This window comes from Oncorhynchus masou, chromosome 16, assembly GCF_036934945.1.
Source record: "Oncorhynchus masou masou isolate Uvic2021 chromosome 16, UVic_Omas_1.1, whole genome shotgun sequence".
Lineage (NCBI taxonomy): Eukaryota > Metazoa > Chordata > Actinopteri > Salmoniformes > Salmonidae > Oncorhynchus > Oncorhynchus masou.
In genome coordinates this window covers 17,593,149-17,610,603 of record NC_088227.1, presented here as the reverse complement: position 1 = coordinate 17,610,603, position 17,455 = coordinate 17,593,149, and the positions used below count along the sequence as shown (strand labels likewise).

The window sequence follows — 17,455 nt, the reverse complement described above, 5'->3', positions numbered from 1 at the left end:
TGAAGTGCTTTGAAAGGCTGGTCATGGCTCACATCAACACCATTATTCCAGATATCCTAGACCCACTCCAATTTGCATACCACCCCAACAGATCCACAGATGATGCACTCCACACTGCCCTTCCCCACCTATGTGAGAATGCTATTATTTGACTACAGCTCATCGTTCAACCCCATAGTGCCCTCAAAGCTCATCATTGAGCTAAGGACCCTGCTACTAAAACCTCCCTCTGCAACTGGATCGTGGACTTCCTGACGGGCTGCCCCCAGGTGGTAAAGGTAGGGATCAACCCATCCACCACGCTGCTCCTCAACATGCAGGTCCCTCAGGGATGCATGCTCAGTCCGCTCCTCTACTCCCTGTTCACTCATGACTGCATGGCCAGGCAAGACTCCAACCCCATCATCAAGTTTGATGACACAACAGTGGTAGGCCTGATCACCGACAACTATGAGACAGCCTATAGGGAGGTCAGAGACCTGACCGTGTGGTGCCAGGAAAACAACCTCTCCCTCAACGTGGTCAAGACAAAGGAGATGATTGTGGACTACAGGAAAAGGAGGACCAAGCACGCCCCCATTCTCATCGACGGGGCTGTCCGGGGAGCAACTGCTCGGCCTCCGACCGCAAGGCACTAGAGAGTAGGGGGTACGACACAGTACATCACTGGGGCCAAGCTTCCTGCCATCCAAGACCTCTATATTAGGCGGTGTCAGAGGAAGGACCTACAAATGGTCAGACTCCAGCCACCCTAGTCATAGACTGTTCTCTCTGCTACCGCACAATAAGCGGTACCAGAGCGCCAAGTCGAGGTCCAAAAGGCTTCTTAAGCTCCTTCTACCCCCCCAAGCCATACGACTCCTGAACAGCTAATCAAAGGGCTACCCAGACCCCTCTTTTACACTTCTGCTACTCTCTGTTTATAATCTACGCATAGTCACTTTAATGAACTCTACCTACATGTACATATTACCTCAATTAACCGGTGCCCCCGCACATTGACTCTGTACTGGTGTCCCCTGTATATTGCCTCACTTGTTATTTAACTGCTGCTGTTTAATTATTTGTAACTTTTGTATTTTCTACTTATCTACCTTTTTTACTTAACACTTAATTGTATTTATTTTCTTTAACTTCTTAAAACATTGTTGGTTAAGGACTTGTAAGTAAGCATTTCACTGTAAGGAATACCTGTTGTATTCTGCGCACGTGACAAATAAAATTAGATTTGATTCAAAAATTATGAATTGGAAACTCTTACACTCAAAGTTCACCAAAATTACAATTTCAACCATGAGCCAACAATCCAATAGTTACTTTCAATACCTTGAGGGTCTGAGATCCTGTATTGGAATTATGACAGTCATTTCCTATAATGATAGGTGTGCTGCGTCTCCGTATAACCCACAATGCCGTGTGTAATGTGGAGTAATGACATGTTGCGGGTCGCCCGTCTGCCGCCATATTGTTCATCTGCCACAAAAATGCTCAATCATACTGTCTGGGAGCTGCAAATGACTGTGACGGTTTCCACGTGGTGGTTCAGTGATTGTTCTGCTCTCTGAGATGATGTCTCCTGTCCCAGTTCCAGTACATTCCAGGACTGACCAATGGGTGACATCACTGCCTCGGACACCGAGAGAAAAAATTTAAAGGGGGGGGGGGGGACATGATGGACAATAGAAAGAAAATGCGCTCTGTTTTTGTTCTACAGGAATTATCACGACTGGCTCCACAATGTTGGACTATGACTACTATGTGATGAGCTTCGTGATCGATCACAAGGAGAGTCGTCGGTGGAGGACCTACACGCAGAACAATAGAACACAGTACATGGTGAGTATTCCAAATCCAGTTGTCTGATATCTGACTTCCATATTCAATTGGCTGTTATGTCTATTGTTCCATAATTAACTGTCTTTATACATTATTGTACAACAACAGACCTTCATATATGCATAATCAATGTCTTCTGTTACTCATGAGTCACGAGAATGCTTGCCAGTCCCTCTGACCCTCTCCTCTCTCTCTCTCGGTCTCTCTCGGTCTCTCCCTTTCTTCCGGTCAGGTATTTGAGGGGAACCAGGACAGTCTGCATCAGACCAGGAACACCTTCCACCCTCCAATCATAGCCCGCTATTTGCGCATCATACCTCACACCTGGCACCAGAGGATTGCCATGACTGTAGAGCTGCTGGGCTGCAACTATGTCAGAGGTACAACTCTTAACCACATCTAACCTGACTACAGCAGAAATATACAGTGGGGAGAACAAGTATTTGATACACTGATGATTTTTCAGGGTTTCCTCCTTACAAAGCATGTAGAGTTCTGTAATATTTGTCATAGGTACACTTCAACTGTGAGAGACGGAATCTAAAACAAAAATCCAGAAAATCACATTGTATGAATTTTTTTTTTTTTTAAGTAATCAATTTGCATTTTATTGCATGACATAAGTATTTTATCACCTACCAACCAGTAAGAATTCCGGCTCTCACAGACCTGTTAGTTTTTCTTTAAGAAGCCTCCTGTTTTCCACTCATTACCTGTATTAACTGCACCTGTTTGAACTCGTTACCTGTATAAAAGACACCTGTCCACACACTCAAACGGACTACAACCTCTCCACAATGGCCAAGACCAGAGAGCTGTGTAAGGATATCAGGGATATAATTGTAGACCTGCAGAAGGCTGGGATGGGCTACAGGACAATAGACAAGCGGCTTGGTGAGAAGGCAACAACTGTTGGCGTAATTATTAGAAAATGGAAGAAGTTCAAGATGACGGCCAATCACCCTCGGTCTGGGGCTCCATGCAAGATCTCACCTCGTGGGACATCAATGATCATGAGGAAGGTGAGGGATCAGCCCAGAACTACACGGCAGGACCTGGTCAATGACCTGAAGAGAGCTGGGACCACAGTCTCAAAGAAAACCATTAGTAACACACTATTCCGTCATGGATTAAAATCCTGCAGCGCACACAAGGTCCCCCTGCTCAAGCCAGCGCATGTCCAGGCCCGTCTGAAGTTTGCCAATGACCATCTGGATGATCCAGAGGAGGAATGGGAGAAGGTCATGTGGTCTGATGAGACAAAAAGAGAGCTTTTTGGTCTAATCTCCACTTGCTGTGTTTGGAGGAAGAAGGATGAGTACAACCCAAGAACACCATCCCAACCGTGAAGCATGGTGGTGGAAACATCATTCTTCGGGGATGCTTTTCTGCAAAGGGGACAGGACGACTGCACCGTATTGAGGGGAGGATGGATGGGGCCATGTATCGCGAGATCTTGGCCAACAACCTCCTTCCCTCAGTAAGAGCATTGAAGATGGGTCATGGCTGGGTCTTCCAGCATGACAACGACCCGAAACACACAGCCAGGGCAACTAAGGAGTGGCTCCGTAAGAACCATCTCAAGGTCCTGGAGTGGCCTAACCAGTCTTCAGACCTGAACCCAATAGAAAATCTTTGGAGGGAGCTGAAAGTCCGTATTGCCCAGCGACAGCACTGAAACCTGAAGGATCTGGAGAAGGTCTGTATGGAGGAGTGGGCCAAAATCCCTGCTGCAGTGTGTGCAAACCTGAAGAAGAACTACAGGACACGTATGATCTCTGTAATTGCAAACAAAGGTTTCTGTACCAAATATTAAGTTCTGCTTTTCTGATGTATCAAATACTTATGTCATGCAATAAAATGCAAATTAATGACTTAAAAATCATACAATGTGATTTTTCTGGATTTTTGTTTTAGATTCCGTCTCTCACAGTTCAAGTGTACCTATGATTAAAAAAATACAGACCTCTACATGCTTTGTAAGTAGAAAAACCTGAAAAATCGGCAGTGTATCAAATACTTGTTCTCCCCACTGTAACAGTCTGGTTGAGTGGGTTTGGCTGCAGGACAAGATGGTGTTATCAGTGAGTCAGCAATTGCAATTGACTGCCTTTTAGAGAAGCTTTGGTGAGGAAGATCAGCTCCTGTAGGGAACTGACCTATTGTTTTACAGTACATTTACTATAAAGTGGGGAAGTAGGATAGATCTGTAATTTTGCTGAATGTAATTGGCACATCTGTTGATCGTTCAATGCTCACTCTCTCTCACTCGCTACCACTCTTCTACTTTTTTTTTCTCTACTCTTCTCCCTTTCCCTCTTTACCCTCAGTGAACATGTCATCCCAGGTCACCCTGGAGACGGTACCCACCAAACCCAAGCCTCCGGTGGGGGACGAGGAGATCACTGAGCCGTTGCCCTCCCAGGCAGACCTAGGTACTCATCTCATTAAAACATTGCTTCCACCAGATGTTTGTTTGTGTCATAGCTGGCTAACATGCTCTCTCCTCTCTATTCTCAGTAAAGCTGGCCATCATCATCGTACCCACAGTCTTATCTGTGGTGCTCATTGGGATTTGTCTATTCAAGATGCTGCAGAAGTAAGTGGGTCGTTCATGTCATTTGAATAGATAATGTAATGCTTTTAGAGACGGTCGTGTAAGAAGAGCTTGCACCTTAATGACTCATGGGGTTCCTGTCCCCATGACAACGTGACTGACGAGCTCAGATTGGCCTGACCTTATATGGCCCCGTAGCAGCAGGTTCTCTCTACCGTGTGCCTACTCTCTAGACGATGTCTGTTAATTATGTGTGGGTGATGTCGTCTGTCTGCCTGTGTGTCTGTCAGTATGGATGTGCCCGAGGAGGAGATCTTTTCAGGAAAAGAGAGAGGTGAGGACAAGGAATAGATTGGAGCGAGGGAGAGATGTATGGGACAATGAGGGTCAGGAAGATTCCTAGAACAGTCCTTTGAAATAGCTGCCTGTCTGTTGCTCAGCTAACATAACAAGCCTGACCATCAACACAACCACAGTCATTCGTGGAGGAGGATGCACAACACATATGTGGTTGTCTTTGGTTATGTGGAGGTGGAAGGTAGAGGGGCTTAAAAGCTTCCTCAAGCTTCCCAGCCAAAACAGTTCGGAAGAGTTTGCGCTTATATTATGACGTTATTTTGTGAAATGTTTGTTTGGTCGGCTGTTCCAGCACATTTTATTTTCTGGAGGCAAGCCGAAGTCGGTAGCTAAAGTTTGCGCTTCTTTGTCTGTGATTGGTCAACAGCGGGGATTATAGGGCCTCCTGAGTGTCGCAGCGGTCTAAGGCACTGCATCACAGTGCTAGAGGCATCACTACTGATCCGGGTTTGATCCAGGGCTGTGTCGCAGCCGGCCTTAACCGGGAGACCCATGAGGCGGCGCACAATTGGCCAAGCGTTGTCCGGGCTAGTGGAGGGTTTGGCCAGCCGGGATGTCCTTGTCCAATACCGCTCTAGCGACTCCTTGTGGAGGCCGGGCGTCTGCACGCTGACTTCAGTCCCCAGCTGTATGGTGTTTCTTCTGACACATTGGTGGCTTTCGGGTAAAGCGAGCAGTGTCAAGAAGCAGTGCGGCTTGGCAGGGACGTGTTTCGGAGGACGCATGGCTCTCAACCTTCGCCTCTCTCAAGTCCGTCCGGGAGTTGCAGTGTTGGGACAAGACTAAGTACCAATTTGGATATCACAAAATTGGAGAGGAAAAAAGGGGTAAAAAGTGCAAAAAAACAACAAACAGTAGGGATTATTCAATAAAGTCTTTGTTGCAATTTAATGAGAGACGACTCATTTTCATTTTTTCATTAAGAAATAATGAACCAAACAACTTGGTTAGATAAAAAATTGCGCTTCTAAGATCTCGGCAAAATCTTCAAAATGAATTACAGATTTCTTGTCTTCGTTCAGATAAGGGTTGCACATTTTGGGGAATATTCAGAAATGGAAACTTTCCTTGGGAATAAATGGAAATATATACAAATGTAATATTAATACCATTTAAATGTAGCTGTTTTTTTGCATTGGATATATTTACCATATCTAATTGAGACAGAAACATAAGCCTTTTATCTTATCATAAGTAGATGTAATTGCAAATTATTAAAATCCTTCTAATAGAAAAAATTTGTTACAAGTTGAACTTTAAATGAGTTGACTCTTCACATGGGATGATTTCACTGAACAACAAAAGGGAATATTGAATGATCCCCAATGATCCATCTCATCTCTCAAAAACATTTTCAACATACTTCTGTAAAATGATAGTCTAGAAACTAAAGCTTTGGTTGTCTTCTCCCTGGACCTCCTCAATGTCCACCTCTTGAACATCAGACTCTGAGGCCTCATCTTCACTGTCGCTTTCCAACCTTGTTGAGGATGGTTCGTTGTCTGGCTCAAAAAGCCTCAAATTTGCCTTGATGGCCACCGATTTTTCAACCCTTGTATTGGCCAGCCTGTTGTGTGTTTTGGTGTGTGTGTTCCCAAACAGGGACCAGTTGCGCTCTGAGGCGGCTGATGTTGGTGGGATTTGAAGGATGGAGGCAACAGGGGAAAGAGCCTCAGATCCACAGAGTCCCTTGCACCAGGTGACTGATGAGATATGTTGGCACGACTGCCATATTGCATCTCCATCCCAAAGCCCTTGCTTGGAAGTGTACTCTGCCAGGCTGCCAATAACCTTTCTCTCATCCAGGACAAGGTGGTGAAACACGGTAGTGATGACACCATTGGCCTTGTTGATCTCTGCACCAGACAGGATGCTCTTGCCAGCATACTTGGGGTCCAACATGAACGCTGCAGCGTGTATGGGCTTCAGGCAGAAGTCTTCATGCTTTTTGATGTATTTCAGAACTGCAGTTTCCTCTGCTTTAAGCGACAGACAGGATGGCATTGTCTCCCTCAATCCGTGCTACTGCTATAGGTTTCAGGCTGCTTACCACTCTCTCCCAAAATACATCATCCAGGAGGATCCTCTTGGTGTGGCTGTCCTTATCAGCAGACTGTGATATGGCCATTTCTTAGAGATACTCCTTCCCCTCCCGGAGACTGTCAAACATGATGACAACACCACCCCAACTGGTGCTGCTGGGCAGCTTCAATGTGGTGCTCTTATTCTTCTCACTTTGCTTGATGAAGTAGATTGCTGCTATAACTTGATGACCCTTCACATACCTAACCATTTTCCTTGGCTCTCTTGTAGTGTATCCATTGTTTTCAGTGCCTGATGTCCTTCAGGAGCAGATTCAATGCATGAGCAGCAAAGCCAATGGGTGTGATGTGAGGGTAGGACTCCTCCACTTTAGACAAAGCAGCCTTCATGTTCGCAGCATTGTCTGTCACCTGTGCAAACACCTTCTGTGGTCCAAGGTCATTGATGACTGCCTTCAGCTAATCTGCAATGTAGAGAAAAGTGTGTCTGTTGTCCCTTGTGTCTGTGCTCTTTTAGAATACTGGTTGAGAGGTGGAGATGATTCCTTGCCCACAAACATTTGACCACCCATCAGAGATGATTGCAATACAGTCTGCTTTCTCTATGATTTGCTTGACCTTCACTTGAACTCTGAAATCGGCATCCAGCAAATGAGTAGATAAAGCATGTCTGGTTGGAGGGGTGTATGTTGGGCGAAGAACATTCAGAAATGTCTTCCAATACACATTGCTTGTGAGCATAAGAGGTGAACCAGTTGCATACACAGCTCAAGCAAGACATTCATCAGCATTTCTCTGACTACGTTCCTCCATTGAGGTAAAAAAAAAACTTCTGATTCCAGGAGGACTGTGAGCTGTTGCTATTGATAAGGTGTCTGATTTGTCATTTTCACCTCGAAGAGAGGTAGAGGGACTTTTGTCAGAGGTTGCTTGTTGTGAGCGCTAAGGCAACTTTATGCACTTCAGATTATTCTGCATTTTTGTTGCATTCTTCTCATATGGTTTGACACATTATTTGCAAATGTACACAGCTTTTACTACTACATTAGAAGCAGTGAAATGTCTCCACACATCAGATAGTGCCCATGGCATTTTCCTGTAAAGAGAAAAAAATTGTAAAAAAAACAAAAAATACAATTCCACAGATAAATAGTTAAGCAGTTAGATTAAACAACTCCTGTGTAAGATTTTTTTTAAATGAAACATGTATGGAAACAGGTGAATTAACACTCAGTTTGAACCCACATGGTAGCAAAAACGAACTAGTTAGAAATGATTTAAACACACTTTGCTGTAGGCTACTATTTACTAGTTAACTAAAAAACATGTATGTCATATAAAATATTCACTCCACCCAGTATTGTAATCAAAGCATGTAGTCCTTGGCTCAGACAGTGTAGTAGTGTGGGCTCAATAGCATCTCATTTGTGTGAAAGATCTTGAAAATCAGCTGTACATGTAATGGAAGAGTGCACTGTGCATACAGACTGTTGCAATTCCATTGAATTGGGGATAGTTTAACCAAAATATGCCACAAGACCTAGAATTGCCTTGTATATCCCACAAAAAAAAGGTTCACTGTCATAAGCTAACTTCTTTGATGAATTTTAAGCAAAATTCCTGGGCTTAACTTCACATGGAAAATGTGCAACACTAATTCAGACTAGCAAGTGGCTGTTGCGTCTCAGAATGGACAAACAGTACTATTGACCCTTTTTTCTCGTTTTTCAAGCGAAGGTCTTTCTAACGGAGTATGCGAGCACTCCCATTCAGTTGGGCTGAAGCATGCTAAATGCCTTACGGGGTCATCTGTCAGTGTCAGAAGATGTGGCCAGCTGTATGACTCCCCAGAGAGGAGGGGGGGGGGAAAAGAAGAGAAACAAGAGAAGGGGTGCTCAGCAGAGCCAGGCAGTGGTGCCTCATCTCCCCCCAGGAGGTTATCAGAGGAATGGGGTGAGGGAGCACCACTGTCCTCCCTGTAACTGGAGTTCACAAAGCCATTTGTCTTTCTGTCACAGGAAGAAGACAAAAGAGAACTCGTACGGATCTTCAGATGCCCAGAAACCAGGTCAGTGAACAATTTACATTGTAAAAGATGTCATTCATATTACTGCACATCAAAATTGAATCATTTTTTTTGGTGAGAAACAACATGTATGGTGAAGATGAGCCCTAGAATCCTTTGTTTACAAACTGTAGGCAGGATAATCCATGTTATAGTGATACCCAGGCAGTGGACAGGTTACATGTCATTCCTTATCATTATGGCTGCTTTAATGAAACTACCAGAGCCCATTTGTTGATCTGTGACAACATGTCTGTGCTGTGTAGTGGGGGGGTTGTGGTTAGTGAAAATTCAGTCAGGCCTGGGCTTGCATCTGGGGCTTATATATGTGCTCTCTCTCCATGCTAGAGTCCTGTCATTATGTCTGTCTGTGGAGTTGTCTTTTTACTGCCTGCCGGCCCTCAGGTTGCTGGAAGCAGATCAAGCAGCCGTTTGCCAGGCACCAGTCCACAGAGTTCACCATCAGCTACAGTTCAGAGAAAGACCCAATACAGAAACTAGACCTGGTCACCAGCACCATGGCAGGTGAGGTCACATGCACTCACTGAGACGTACGTCCACACTTCCAATCATCACAACTCAAGAGGCTGAGGCACCCATGGAAGTGAATATAGAACCATTCTGTGGAGGCACCACTAGGGCTGTGGCGGTCACGAAATTTCGTCAGCCGGTGATTGTCAAACAAATAACTGCCGGTCCCACGGTAATTGACCGTTAATTAACATGAACACTTTTAGCATCTCCTGGCTTCCACACACAACCCACAAGCCACTGATGCAGAACTTTGGAACGTCTACTTTTTAATAAATCCAGTTTAACCTGTTGCGTCGCGCAATCCCGGATCCGGGATTCTATTTATAGCCTCAAGCTCATTAGCATAACGCAACGTTAACTATTCATGAAAATCGCAAATGAAATGAAAAGATAAATATATTTGCTCTCAAGCTTAGACTTTTGTTAACAACACTGTCATCTCAGATTTTCAAAATATGCTTTTGAACCATCGCTATTCACTAATTTGTGTAAGAGTATGCTAAGCTAGCTTAGCATTTTGAGTAGCATTTAGCACGCAACATTTTCACAAAAACCAGATAACCAAATAAATAAAATCATTTACCTTTGAAGAGCTTCGGATGTTTTCAATGAGGAGACTCTCAGTTACATAGCAAATGTTCAGTTTTTCCTGAAAGCATCTTTGTGTAGGAGAAATCGCTCCGTTTTGTACATCACATTTGGCTACCGAAACGAACCGAAAATTCAGTCACCAACAACGTCAAACTTTTTCCGAATTAACTCCATAATATCGACCGAAACATGGCAAACGTTGTTTGGAATCAATCCTCAAGGTGTTTTTTCACATATCTCTTCATTGATATATCGTTCGTGGAAGCCTGCTTTCTTCTCTGAATTTCATGGAAAAATACTTGCAGCTGAGGTTTGCGCACCAATTTCGGCGCAGGACACCGGGCGGACACCTGGTAAATGTGGTCTCTTATGGTCAATCTTCCAATGATATGCCTACAAATACGTCACAATGCTGCAGACACCTTGGGGAAACGACAGAAAGGGCAAACTCATTCCTCTCGCATTCACAGCCATATAAGGAGACAATGGAAAACGGAGCCTCAAAAATCCTGCTCATTTCCTGGATGCCGTTTCATCTTGGTTTTGCCTGTAGCTCACGTTCTAGGGCACGCACAGAAAATATCTTTGCAGTTCTGGAAACGTCAGAGTGTTTTCTTTCCAAAGCTACCAATTATATGCATATTCGAGCATCTTTTTGTGACAAAATATTGCGCTTAAAACGGGCACGTCTTTTTATCCAAAAATGATATAGCGCCCCTAGAGTTTCAAGAGGTTAATAAATCCATGTAATATAGCCTACACCTTCACAATAAGTTCTAAAGAAACATGAAATTAAGAAAATGTAGTCTATTTCAGAAGAACAGAAAAGTGGACAAGATTAGCTTAGAATTACGTGGCATTATTTTATATTATTTTACAAAGCTGAAAAATAGAAGGGATATTTTCTCCAAACAATTTGCTGGAGTGTGCACATGCGGAAATTCTGTGTTGAGCGTTTAACAAAGAAATAGGTACTCCTATATGCTTAATTTAGATTAATGTAACTTTAATTGTTCTACAAACGTTGTGTTATATGTTTAAGTTTTTAATACATTGTATGGCTGCATGATGCAACTCCAATGATTTGAAAAAAGTCGCATTAAAAGCATGAGCTCTGCTTTGTTTTTTTGCGCGGGCTGTACACACTTCATCATTCTCTCATTCACAATTTAACATGCACTTGATAATGCCTCAAATTTCCCACCGGCATCCCGTTTGTGTGGCTGTAACGTCCCCTAAAAAATCCATACGTTTTGTGACTGTTGTACACTGGGGCTAAATATAACAATTAGAATTCCCTTCTCCCTGGGTGCTGTATGCTCCGAAGCACATGGCTCTCAATCACGTGATCCGTTCTTTCTCACAGGCTACAAGTGAAGACCGGCACATTGGAAACAACTGCTCACACTCTTATCCAATTCCGAGGTGCATATTGAAGATATTGGAAGAACTGTCCACCTTTACTTTGTCAGCCAACTAGATGAGTAGGCCTAATGAACAGCAAAAGCACTAGCCAATGTCAACCTATAAATATTCCAAACATAGTCTGGGACAGTTGTGGGATCCGATAGATGCCAAATTAAGAGAACCACTAGCATCAAAAATGCACACACGGCAGTAGGCTATAAGCGCAAATGTTCCATTAGCGGAAAACACCATTATCAAAAGTGACCTCAAATGCTATTATGCTTCTAATGCTTTTATTAAAGGTGTATTTTTATGGTGAACATTTTCTTCCCCAAACTTGAAACTCATGCATTGCTCATGTATACCAGTTAGGCAATAATGTACTTAATTAAAAAACAAACAAATATTTGGCCACTTTAGTTGTGATACAAACTGTATTAAAACATGGGTGGGTTGCAAAAAAATACTTTGTTTTGTGTGGCTCAGTCGGTAGAGCATGGCGCTTGCAACGCCAAGCGTCGTGGGTTCGATTCCCGCTGGGGCCACCCATATGTAAAAGTAGTGGCCCCAGCCGACTTGTAAGTCGCTTTGGACAAAAGCGTCTGCTAAATGGGATATATTTATATATATATTTTATGCTGTTGGTAATGGATCATTCACAAGTGATAGGCTAGTATTCTCACCCATCAGCCTATTCTTGATTTTAATATTGTCTTTACATAAACTAAATAATAAATGTGTGAAATTTGTTTTGATTTAGAATGGACCATTATCATGCACCTGTCTCAAACAGGGACAGGGAAAATATATGTAATCTATGCACTTAAATAGAGAATGGAGGACGCTTTTCCCAAGGTTCTTTTTCATGCCAGCTAGGTAGGCTATTCTCCTGTTGTAAAGAGAAACAATGTGCTAAATATTAGGGCTGGGCGATATGGCCAAAATCTCATATCCCGATATAAACTCAGCAAAAAAAGAAACGTCCTGTCACTGTCAACTGCATTTATTTTCAGGAAACTTAACGTGTGTCAATATTTGTATGAACACGACAAGATTCAACAACTGAGACATAAACTGAACACGTTCCACAGACATGTGACTAACAGAAATGGAATAATGTGTCCCTGAACAGAGGGAGGATCAAAAGTAACAGTCAGTATCTGGTGTGGCCACTAGCTGCATTAAGTACTGCAGTGCATATTCTCCTCATGGACTGAACCAGATTTGCCAGTTCTTGCTGTGGAATGTTACCCCACTCTTCCACCAAGTTCCCAGACATTTCTGGGGGGAATGGCCCTAGCCCTCACCCTCTGATCCAACAGGTCCCAGACGTGCTCAAAGGGATTGAGATCCGGGCAGAACACTGACATTCCGGTCTTGCAGGAAAACGCACACAGAATGAGCAGTATGGCTGTTGGCATTGTCATGCTGGAGGGTCATGTCAGGATAAGCTTGCAGGAAGGGTACCACATGAGGGAGGAGGATGTCTTCCCTGTAATGCACAGCGTTGAGATTGCCTGCAATGACAATAAGCTCAGTCCGATGATGCTGTGACACACTGCCCCAGACTATGACGGACCCTCCACCTCCAAATCGATCCCACTCCAGAGTATAGGTCTCGGTGTAACGATCATTCCTTCGACGATAAACCCGAATCCGACCATCACCCCTGGTGAGACAAAACCGTGACTCGTCAGTGAAGAGCACTTTTTGCCAGTCCTGTCTGGTCCAGCGACGGTGGGTTTGTGCCCATAGGCACCGTTGTTGACGGTGATGTCTAGTGAGGACCTGCCTTACAACAGGCCTACAAGCCCTCAATCCAGCCTATTGCGGACAGTCTGAGCACTGATGCAGGGTTTGTGTGTTCCTGGTGTAACTCGGGCAACTTGCCCGCTTTGCATGTTATTTTCGCATTTAATACATGTCACAAATCAATTTGCATTTGGTACCTTGGGCAGAGTGTTAGCACCAACTCACGAAACCCCTGTTTCTCGACTGTGTAAATTGGGACCATGTCTTTGCAGATGTAAGTTGTAACGGCAGCTGTTATCTCCTTCCATCTTTGATTCTTTCTCATATGGTTTGCCGCGGGCAAAAGCCTCAGCAAGTTGGGGGTTTGTTTTGAGCACTCTACAATTTTTGGGGGGTCTCATCCATAGACTCTCACCGTACTGTTTGACATGATTCTTGCGTAGGTGGTAAAATAGGTTAGTGGTATTTGAGCCTGTTGTCGGGACCGGCCTGCGGAATATTTTGCAGAGGACTGTTTTCTGGTCCGTGTCAGACTTTTCATACCCAAACCACATCCATGCGACCGAAGTAGCCCCTCTTTTAGGTACGAGCTCCGTGTCGCCGTGCTCTGTCACGTTCACTCTCCTCCATGTTTGTTTGTGTTGCAAATTTCCTTTCACACGGCACGTCAGTTGGACGGAACGCAAAGCGCCGTCCAACTGACTAAAAATATTGCCGTATAGTGTGATGGGATCCTCCTCTTTTTAGTGAAGGCCATCACTCTGTTTTCTCACCCAATTGCATAGCCTATAGAAATGTTTTAGAACATGAGCTCATGGGCTCTCGTGAAGTGTTTGATTTAGATTTTCGATTACATTTGCATTGATGTCAGAGTGATTAGAGGGACAATCGAGTGCTGAGTACCAGTTAGCAAGTTTGGTAGGTTACTAATGACCATCAGCAGTATCAGAGCCTGGAGAATCACCGTGACTAAACGATCACATTGAGTTTGACTCCACTTCATGACTTGTGACTGCCGGTGTGGCGGTAATACAGTCACCGTAACGGCCCTAGGCACCACCACCTGCTATTGAACTTCCATCTTCCTTCACGAGAGGCTGGGTTACTTGTATTGATCCATAATTACTCCATCAGCCAGGCAGTGTGTGGTGGTGAACTCTGAAAGTCAAGCTCTCCACTCTTTACAGACAACTCCATTCACAGTAACTGTGACCCTTCTCGCACACACAATTCTCTGCTTTACAGTTCTCTGCTCACTCCATGGCCAAGGTAATCTAGAACTCATTGTAAGCTCCTGGCTCAGTGTGTGAACCGACCATACAAAGTAAGAAGACATCACACAATGGCCTGTAAAGCCAGTTGACGATCCTCTCTTCTCTGGCTCTTATCAGTAATTACATGTAATTCTGGGTAAGCTGCAGAGGGTTTGATCATTAAAGCTGGAGCCGGCAGGAGGCTAGCCGGTGTAATCCTTGACTTTGGAAAGTCCTCTACTAGTCTGCTGAATAGTTCCTGACAGGCTGAGGCAGCCAGATGAATAATGGTCTACTGCTACTGTTAATAATCCACAGCTTCCCTTCAGGGCACCAATTATTGATGATTCACATACTCTGCCAGGGTTGAATATTCTATATTTAGATAGATCACAGGCTCCCTGTGCACTGTTAACCTGCTACCTGTATATACAGAGAAATCAAAGAGATAATGTCCGTGTTGAAAAAGTGTTGTCCTTTTGATCTATAACAGAGTCATGTTATTCATTATAATTGAGTGAAAACAATTTTTTGATTTGGTGTTTTAATATGCTCATTCCAAAACAGATTGTCACGTTTGATCACCAGTAATAAAGTTGGTAGTATTCTGTTCTTAAGTGGCTTGTGTCCTTGTCCTCCAGAGTACCAGCAGCCTCTGATGATTGGGGTTGGCACAGTGGCCAGGAAGGGCTCTACGTTCCGGCCTATGGACACGGAGACCAAAGAGGATCCTAGCAACCCCTCCACCCACTACGACTACCTGCACACAGCCAACCAGTATGCCCTGCCTCTCACCAACCAGGAGCCAGAGTACGCCACGCCCATCATCGAGCATCACACCTTCCACAAGGACGGGTTCCTGCCCGACCCGGCTAGTTACAGCGTCCCAGGTGTGGTCCTCAGCAAGACCCCATCTTTTAAAACCCTGGACAGGAAGGCAGGGGTGGGCTCCTCCGGGGGCTACCAGATGCCCCAGCTCAAAATAGACCGGGGACACAGTAACTCTGAGGGGGTCTACGACAGCCCCAAGGTGAACAAGCCTGTGGGCCAGAGCAGTGGCCTCTCAGACTACCAGAGGCCCCAGGCCAAGCCGGCCGTGCTGGAAACCTACTCCACCCCCAGGGACTGTGTGAGAGTGGCTCCCACCATGGTCCACAGGCCGGACCATAGACCAGACCCTGAGGGCAGTTCTGGAGGAACCTGAAGATGGAACATGTCTGGGACTACAGGACTAAACTGTCAAACTGTGATTTTGATCAGTTCACGGCCATTTTGGACTGAGCTTACTGTAGCAAACACAACCTCTAAATTATTTCTCAACTGACTTTCAGGAATGTGGGAGACGACAGTGCTTGTATCTGGGGCTGTGCTGGCAGACATTTTGTGAATAAGAAAATACAGATGGTTACTTCAACTGTCCTATTTCTTTTTAGGGGTGGGGTGATTTTATTAAAAAGCAAATGGTGATGGAGACAGGAAATATCCTGAAAATGGGAAAATACCTCTCCTTATTCTCAACTGTGACTGATGCTTGTGACTGTAACATACATTAAGAAATAATGTGACTTCGTTCCTGAACTGTACAGTATATTTTGAGGTCACGATAAAGCTTTCAGAATCTCTCGGTCTGAGGTTAAGCTGCTTTCAGCAGGGAAGCATAGAGGAAGCAGAGTGCTTTATTAAATAAAGCAGCACCCCAGTTAAAAGTGGTAGATTTGTCCCCAGCGGGTCCTACTATAGGATGTTTAACAAAGTCAGTCCGTGCTCTTAACAAAGAATTGGAAGTACACACTGTGAATGAAGTGACTGAAAGGACTGGTGTCACCGCATGGGGTCCCCCACAATGGGGGCTTTGTCACCATGTTGCAGGGGGCTCTGAAGCCGACGGCTGCATCGCTGCTCTGTGTCAGTCTGGAGGCAGATCTGGTCAGTTGGATCAGCGAGCCAATGAAAAGGCAACAGGAGAGTGTTTACAGTTTAGTCTGGCGTATTGAGAAACGCCCGGCAGGGGATTTAGGGGAGTAAACTGGACTGAAACACATCACAGAGCTGTGTTTTTCAGATGCTCTGTTTAGCTGGACAAGGTGAACTACTATACAGGCCAGTTCCATTTAAATGGATGTTGAATACAAAGCCATGTTGAATGGTACCGATACTACAGTCTAGTCGATTGTGTATAGGTGTGTACATACAAGGGCATAGTTTGAAAATGTATATTGCCAAGAGGAAAGAAAATAGAAATGGAATAAATGCTGTCGACTGTATTTAAAGCACCTGTGCGTGTGGTGTTGCTGCTGTGTACTGAAGACAGAACTTGGGATCGAGCTAAGAACTCTTTCATTTCTGTGAAATATTTTTGGGAGATCTTTTCAGCTGGGTTGTATGTACATGTACTGCGAGAAGTTATTCTCTACACTCTCTGTGATGTCACTCTTTCAAAACGTTCTGTGTGTCTACTGCATGTTGGCTGTAAGCTGAGCCCTGAATAAAAACACCAGCAGTTGACTTCTTCATGTCAAGGTCTCTTTACTATGTGAAAATGTGTTTCTCAGCAGCCGTAGCCTCGGCCCAAGGATGCCCGGCATTCCAGTCCCAGCGCCCAAAGAAGCAGGAAGTTTGCAGGATCCCCCCCAACTCCACTCAGCCTGTGTCTGTCTGTGGAGGAATGTGGCAGTTTGGTGTCAGTCGTGGGGAAGCAGCTGATGATCAGCCACACTACTGCTGCCCAGTCCTCCCAGCAATGGGCCCACCCGAGGGGAGAGAGCTGGGTATGACGGCCTATCTGAGGACCCTGATAACACGTCACTGGTCTCTTCAGAAGCGGGGGGTAGGGTGATGGTCTGATGGAGATCGACTAGGCTTGAGTAAAGCCTGTTTTGTGGCTGTGATGAGTGTGTGTGTGAGGTGGTGTCTGCTAGTGGCCTCGGCTTAGTCGTTCACACAGGGGTGTGGAACACTGTTTTACACCTCCAGCTTCCAACCCAAAGCTACATGAAAGCTCAGACTCAGAGCAGCTCTCTGCGAACACACTGCTCTTAGCTATTCATCTTATCCCCTCAAA

General features: G+C 44.7%; 1 protein-coding gene across 1 annotated transcript in view; it reads left to right on the top strand.

Moving 5' to 3' along the window:
- dcbld1 (discoidin, CUB and LCCL domain containing 1) overlaps positions 1-16,899 on the top strand; it is a 41,058-nt gene extending 24,159 nt beyond the window's left edge. Inside the window, exons 9-15 of the mRNA XM_064990973.1 lie at positions 1,715-1,836; positions 2,069-2,216; positions 4,167-4,271; positions 4,357-4,435; positions 8,811-8,860; positions 9,263-9,382; positions 15,036-16,899. Of these exons, the coding sequence (XP_064847045.1) occupies positions 1,715-1,836; positions 2,069-2,216; positions 4,167-4,271; positions 4,357-4,435; positions 8,811-8,860; positions 9,263-9,382; positions 15,036-15,598 (1,187 nt within the window). The 3' untranslated portion in view covers positions 15,599-16,899. The remainder of the gene's footprint in view (positions 1-1,714; positions 1,837-2,068; positions 2,217-4,166; positions 4,272-4,356; positions 4,436-8,810; positions 8,861-9,262; positions 9,383-15,035) is intronic.
- Positions 16,900-17,455: the final 556 nt, after the last annotated feature.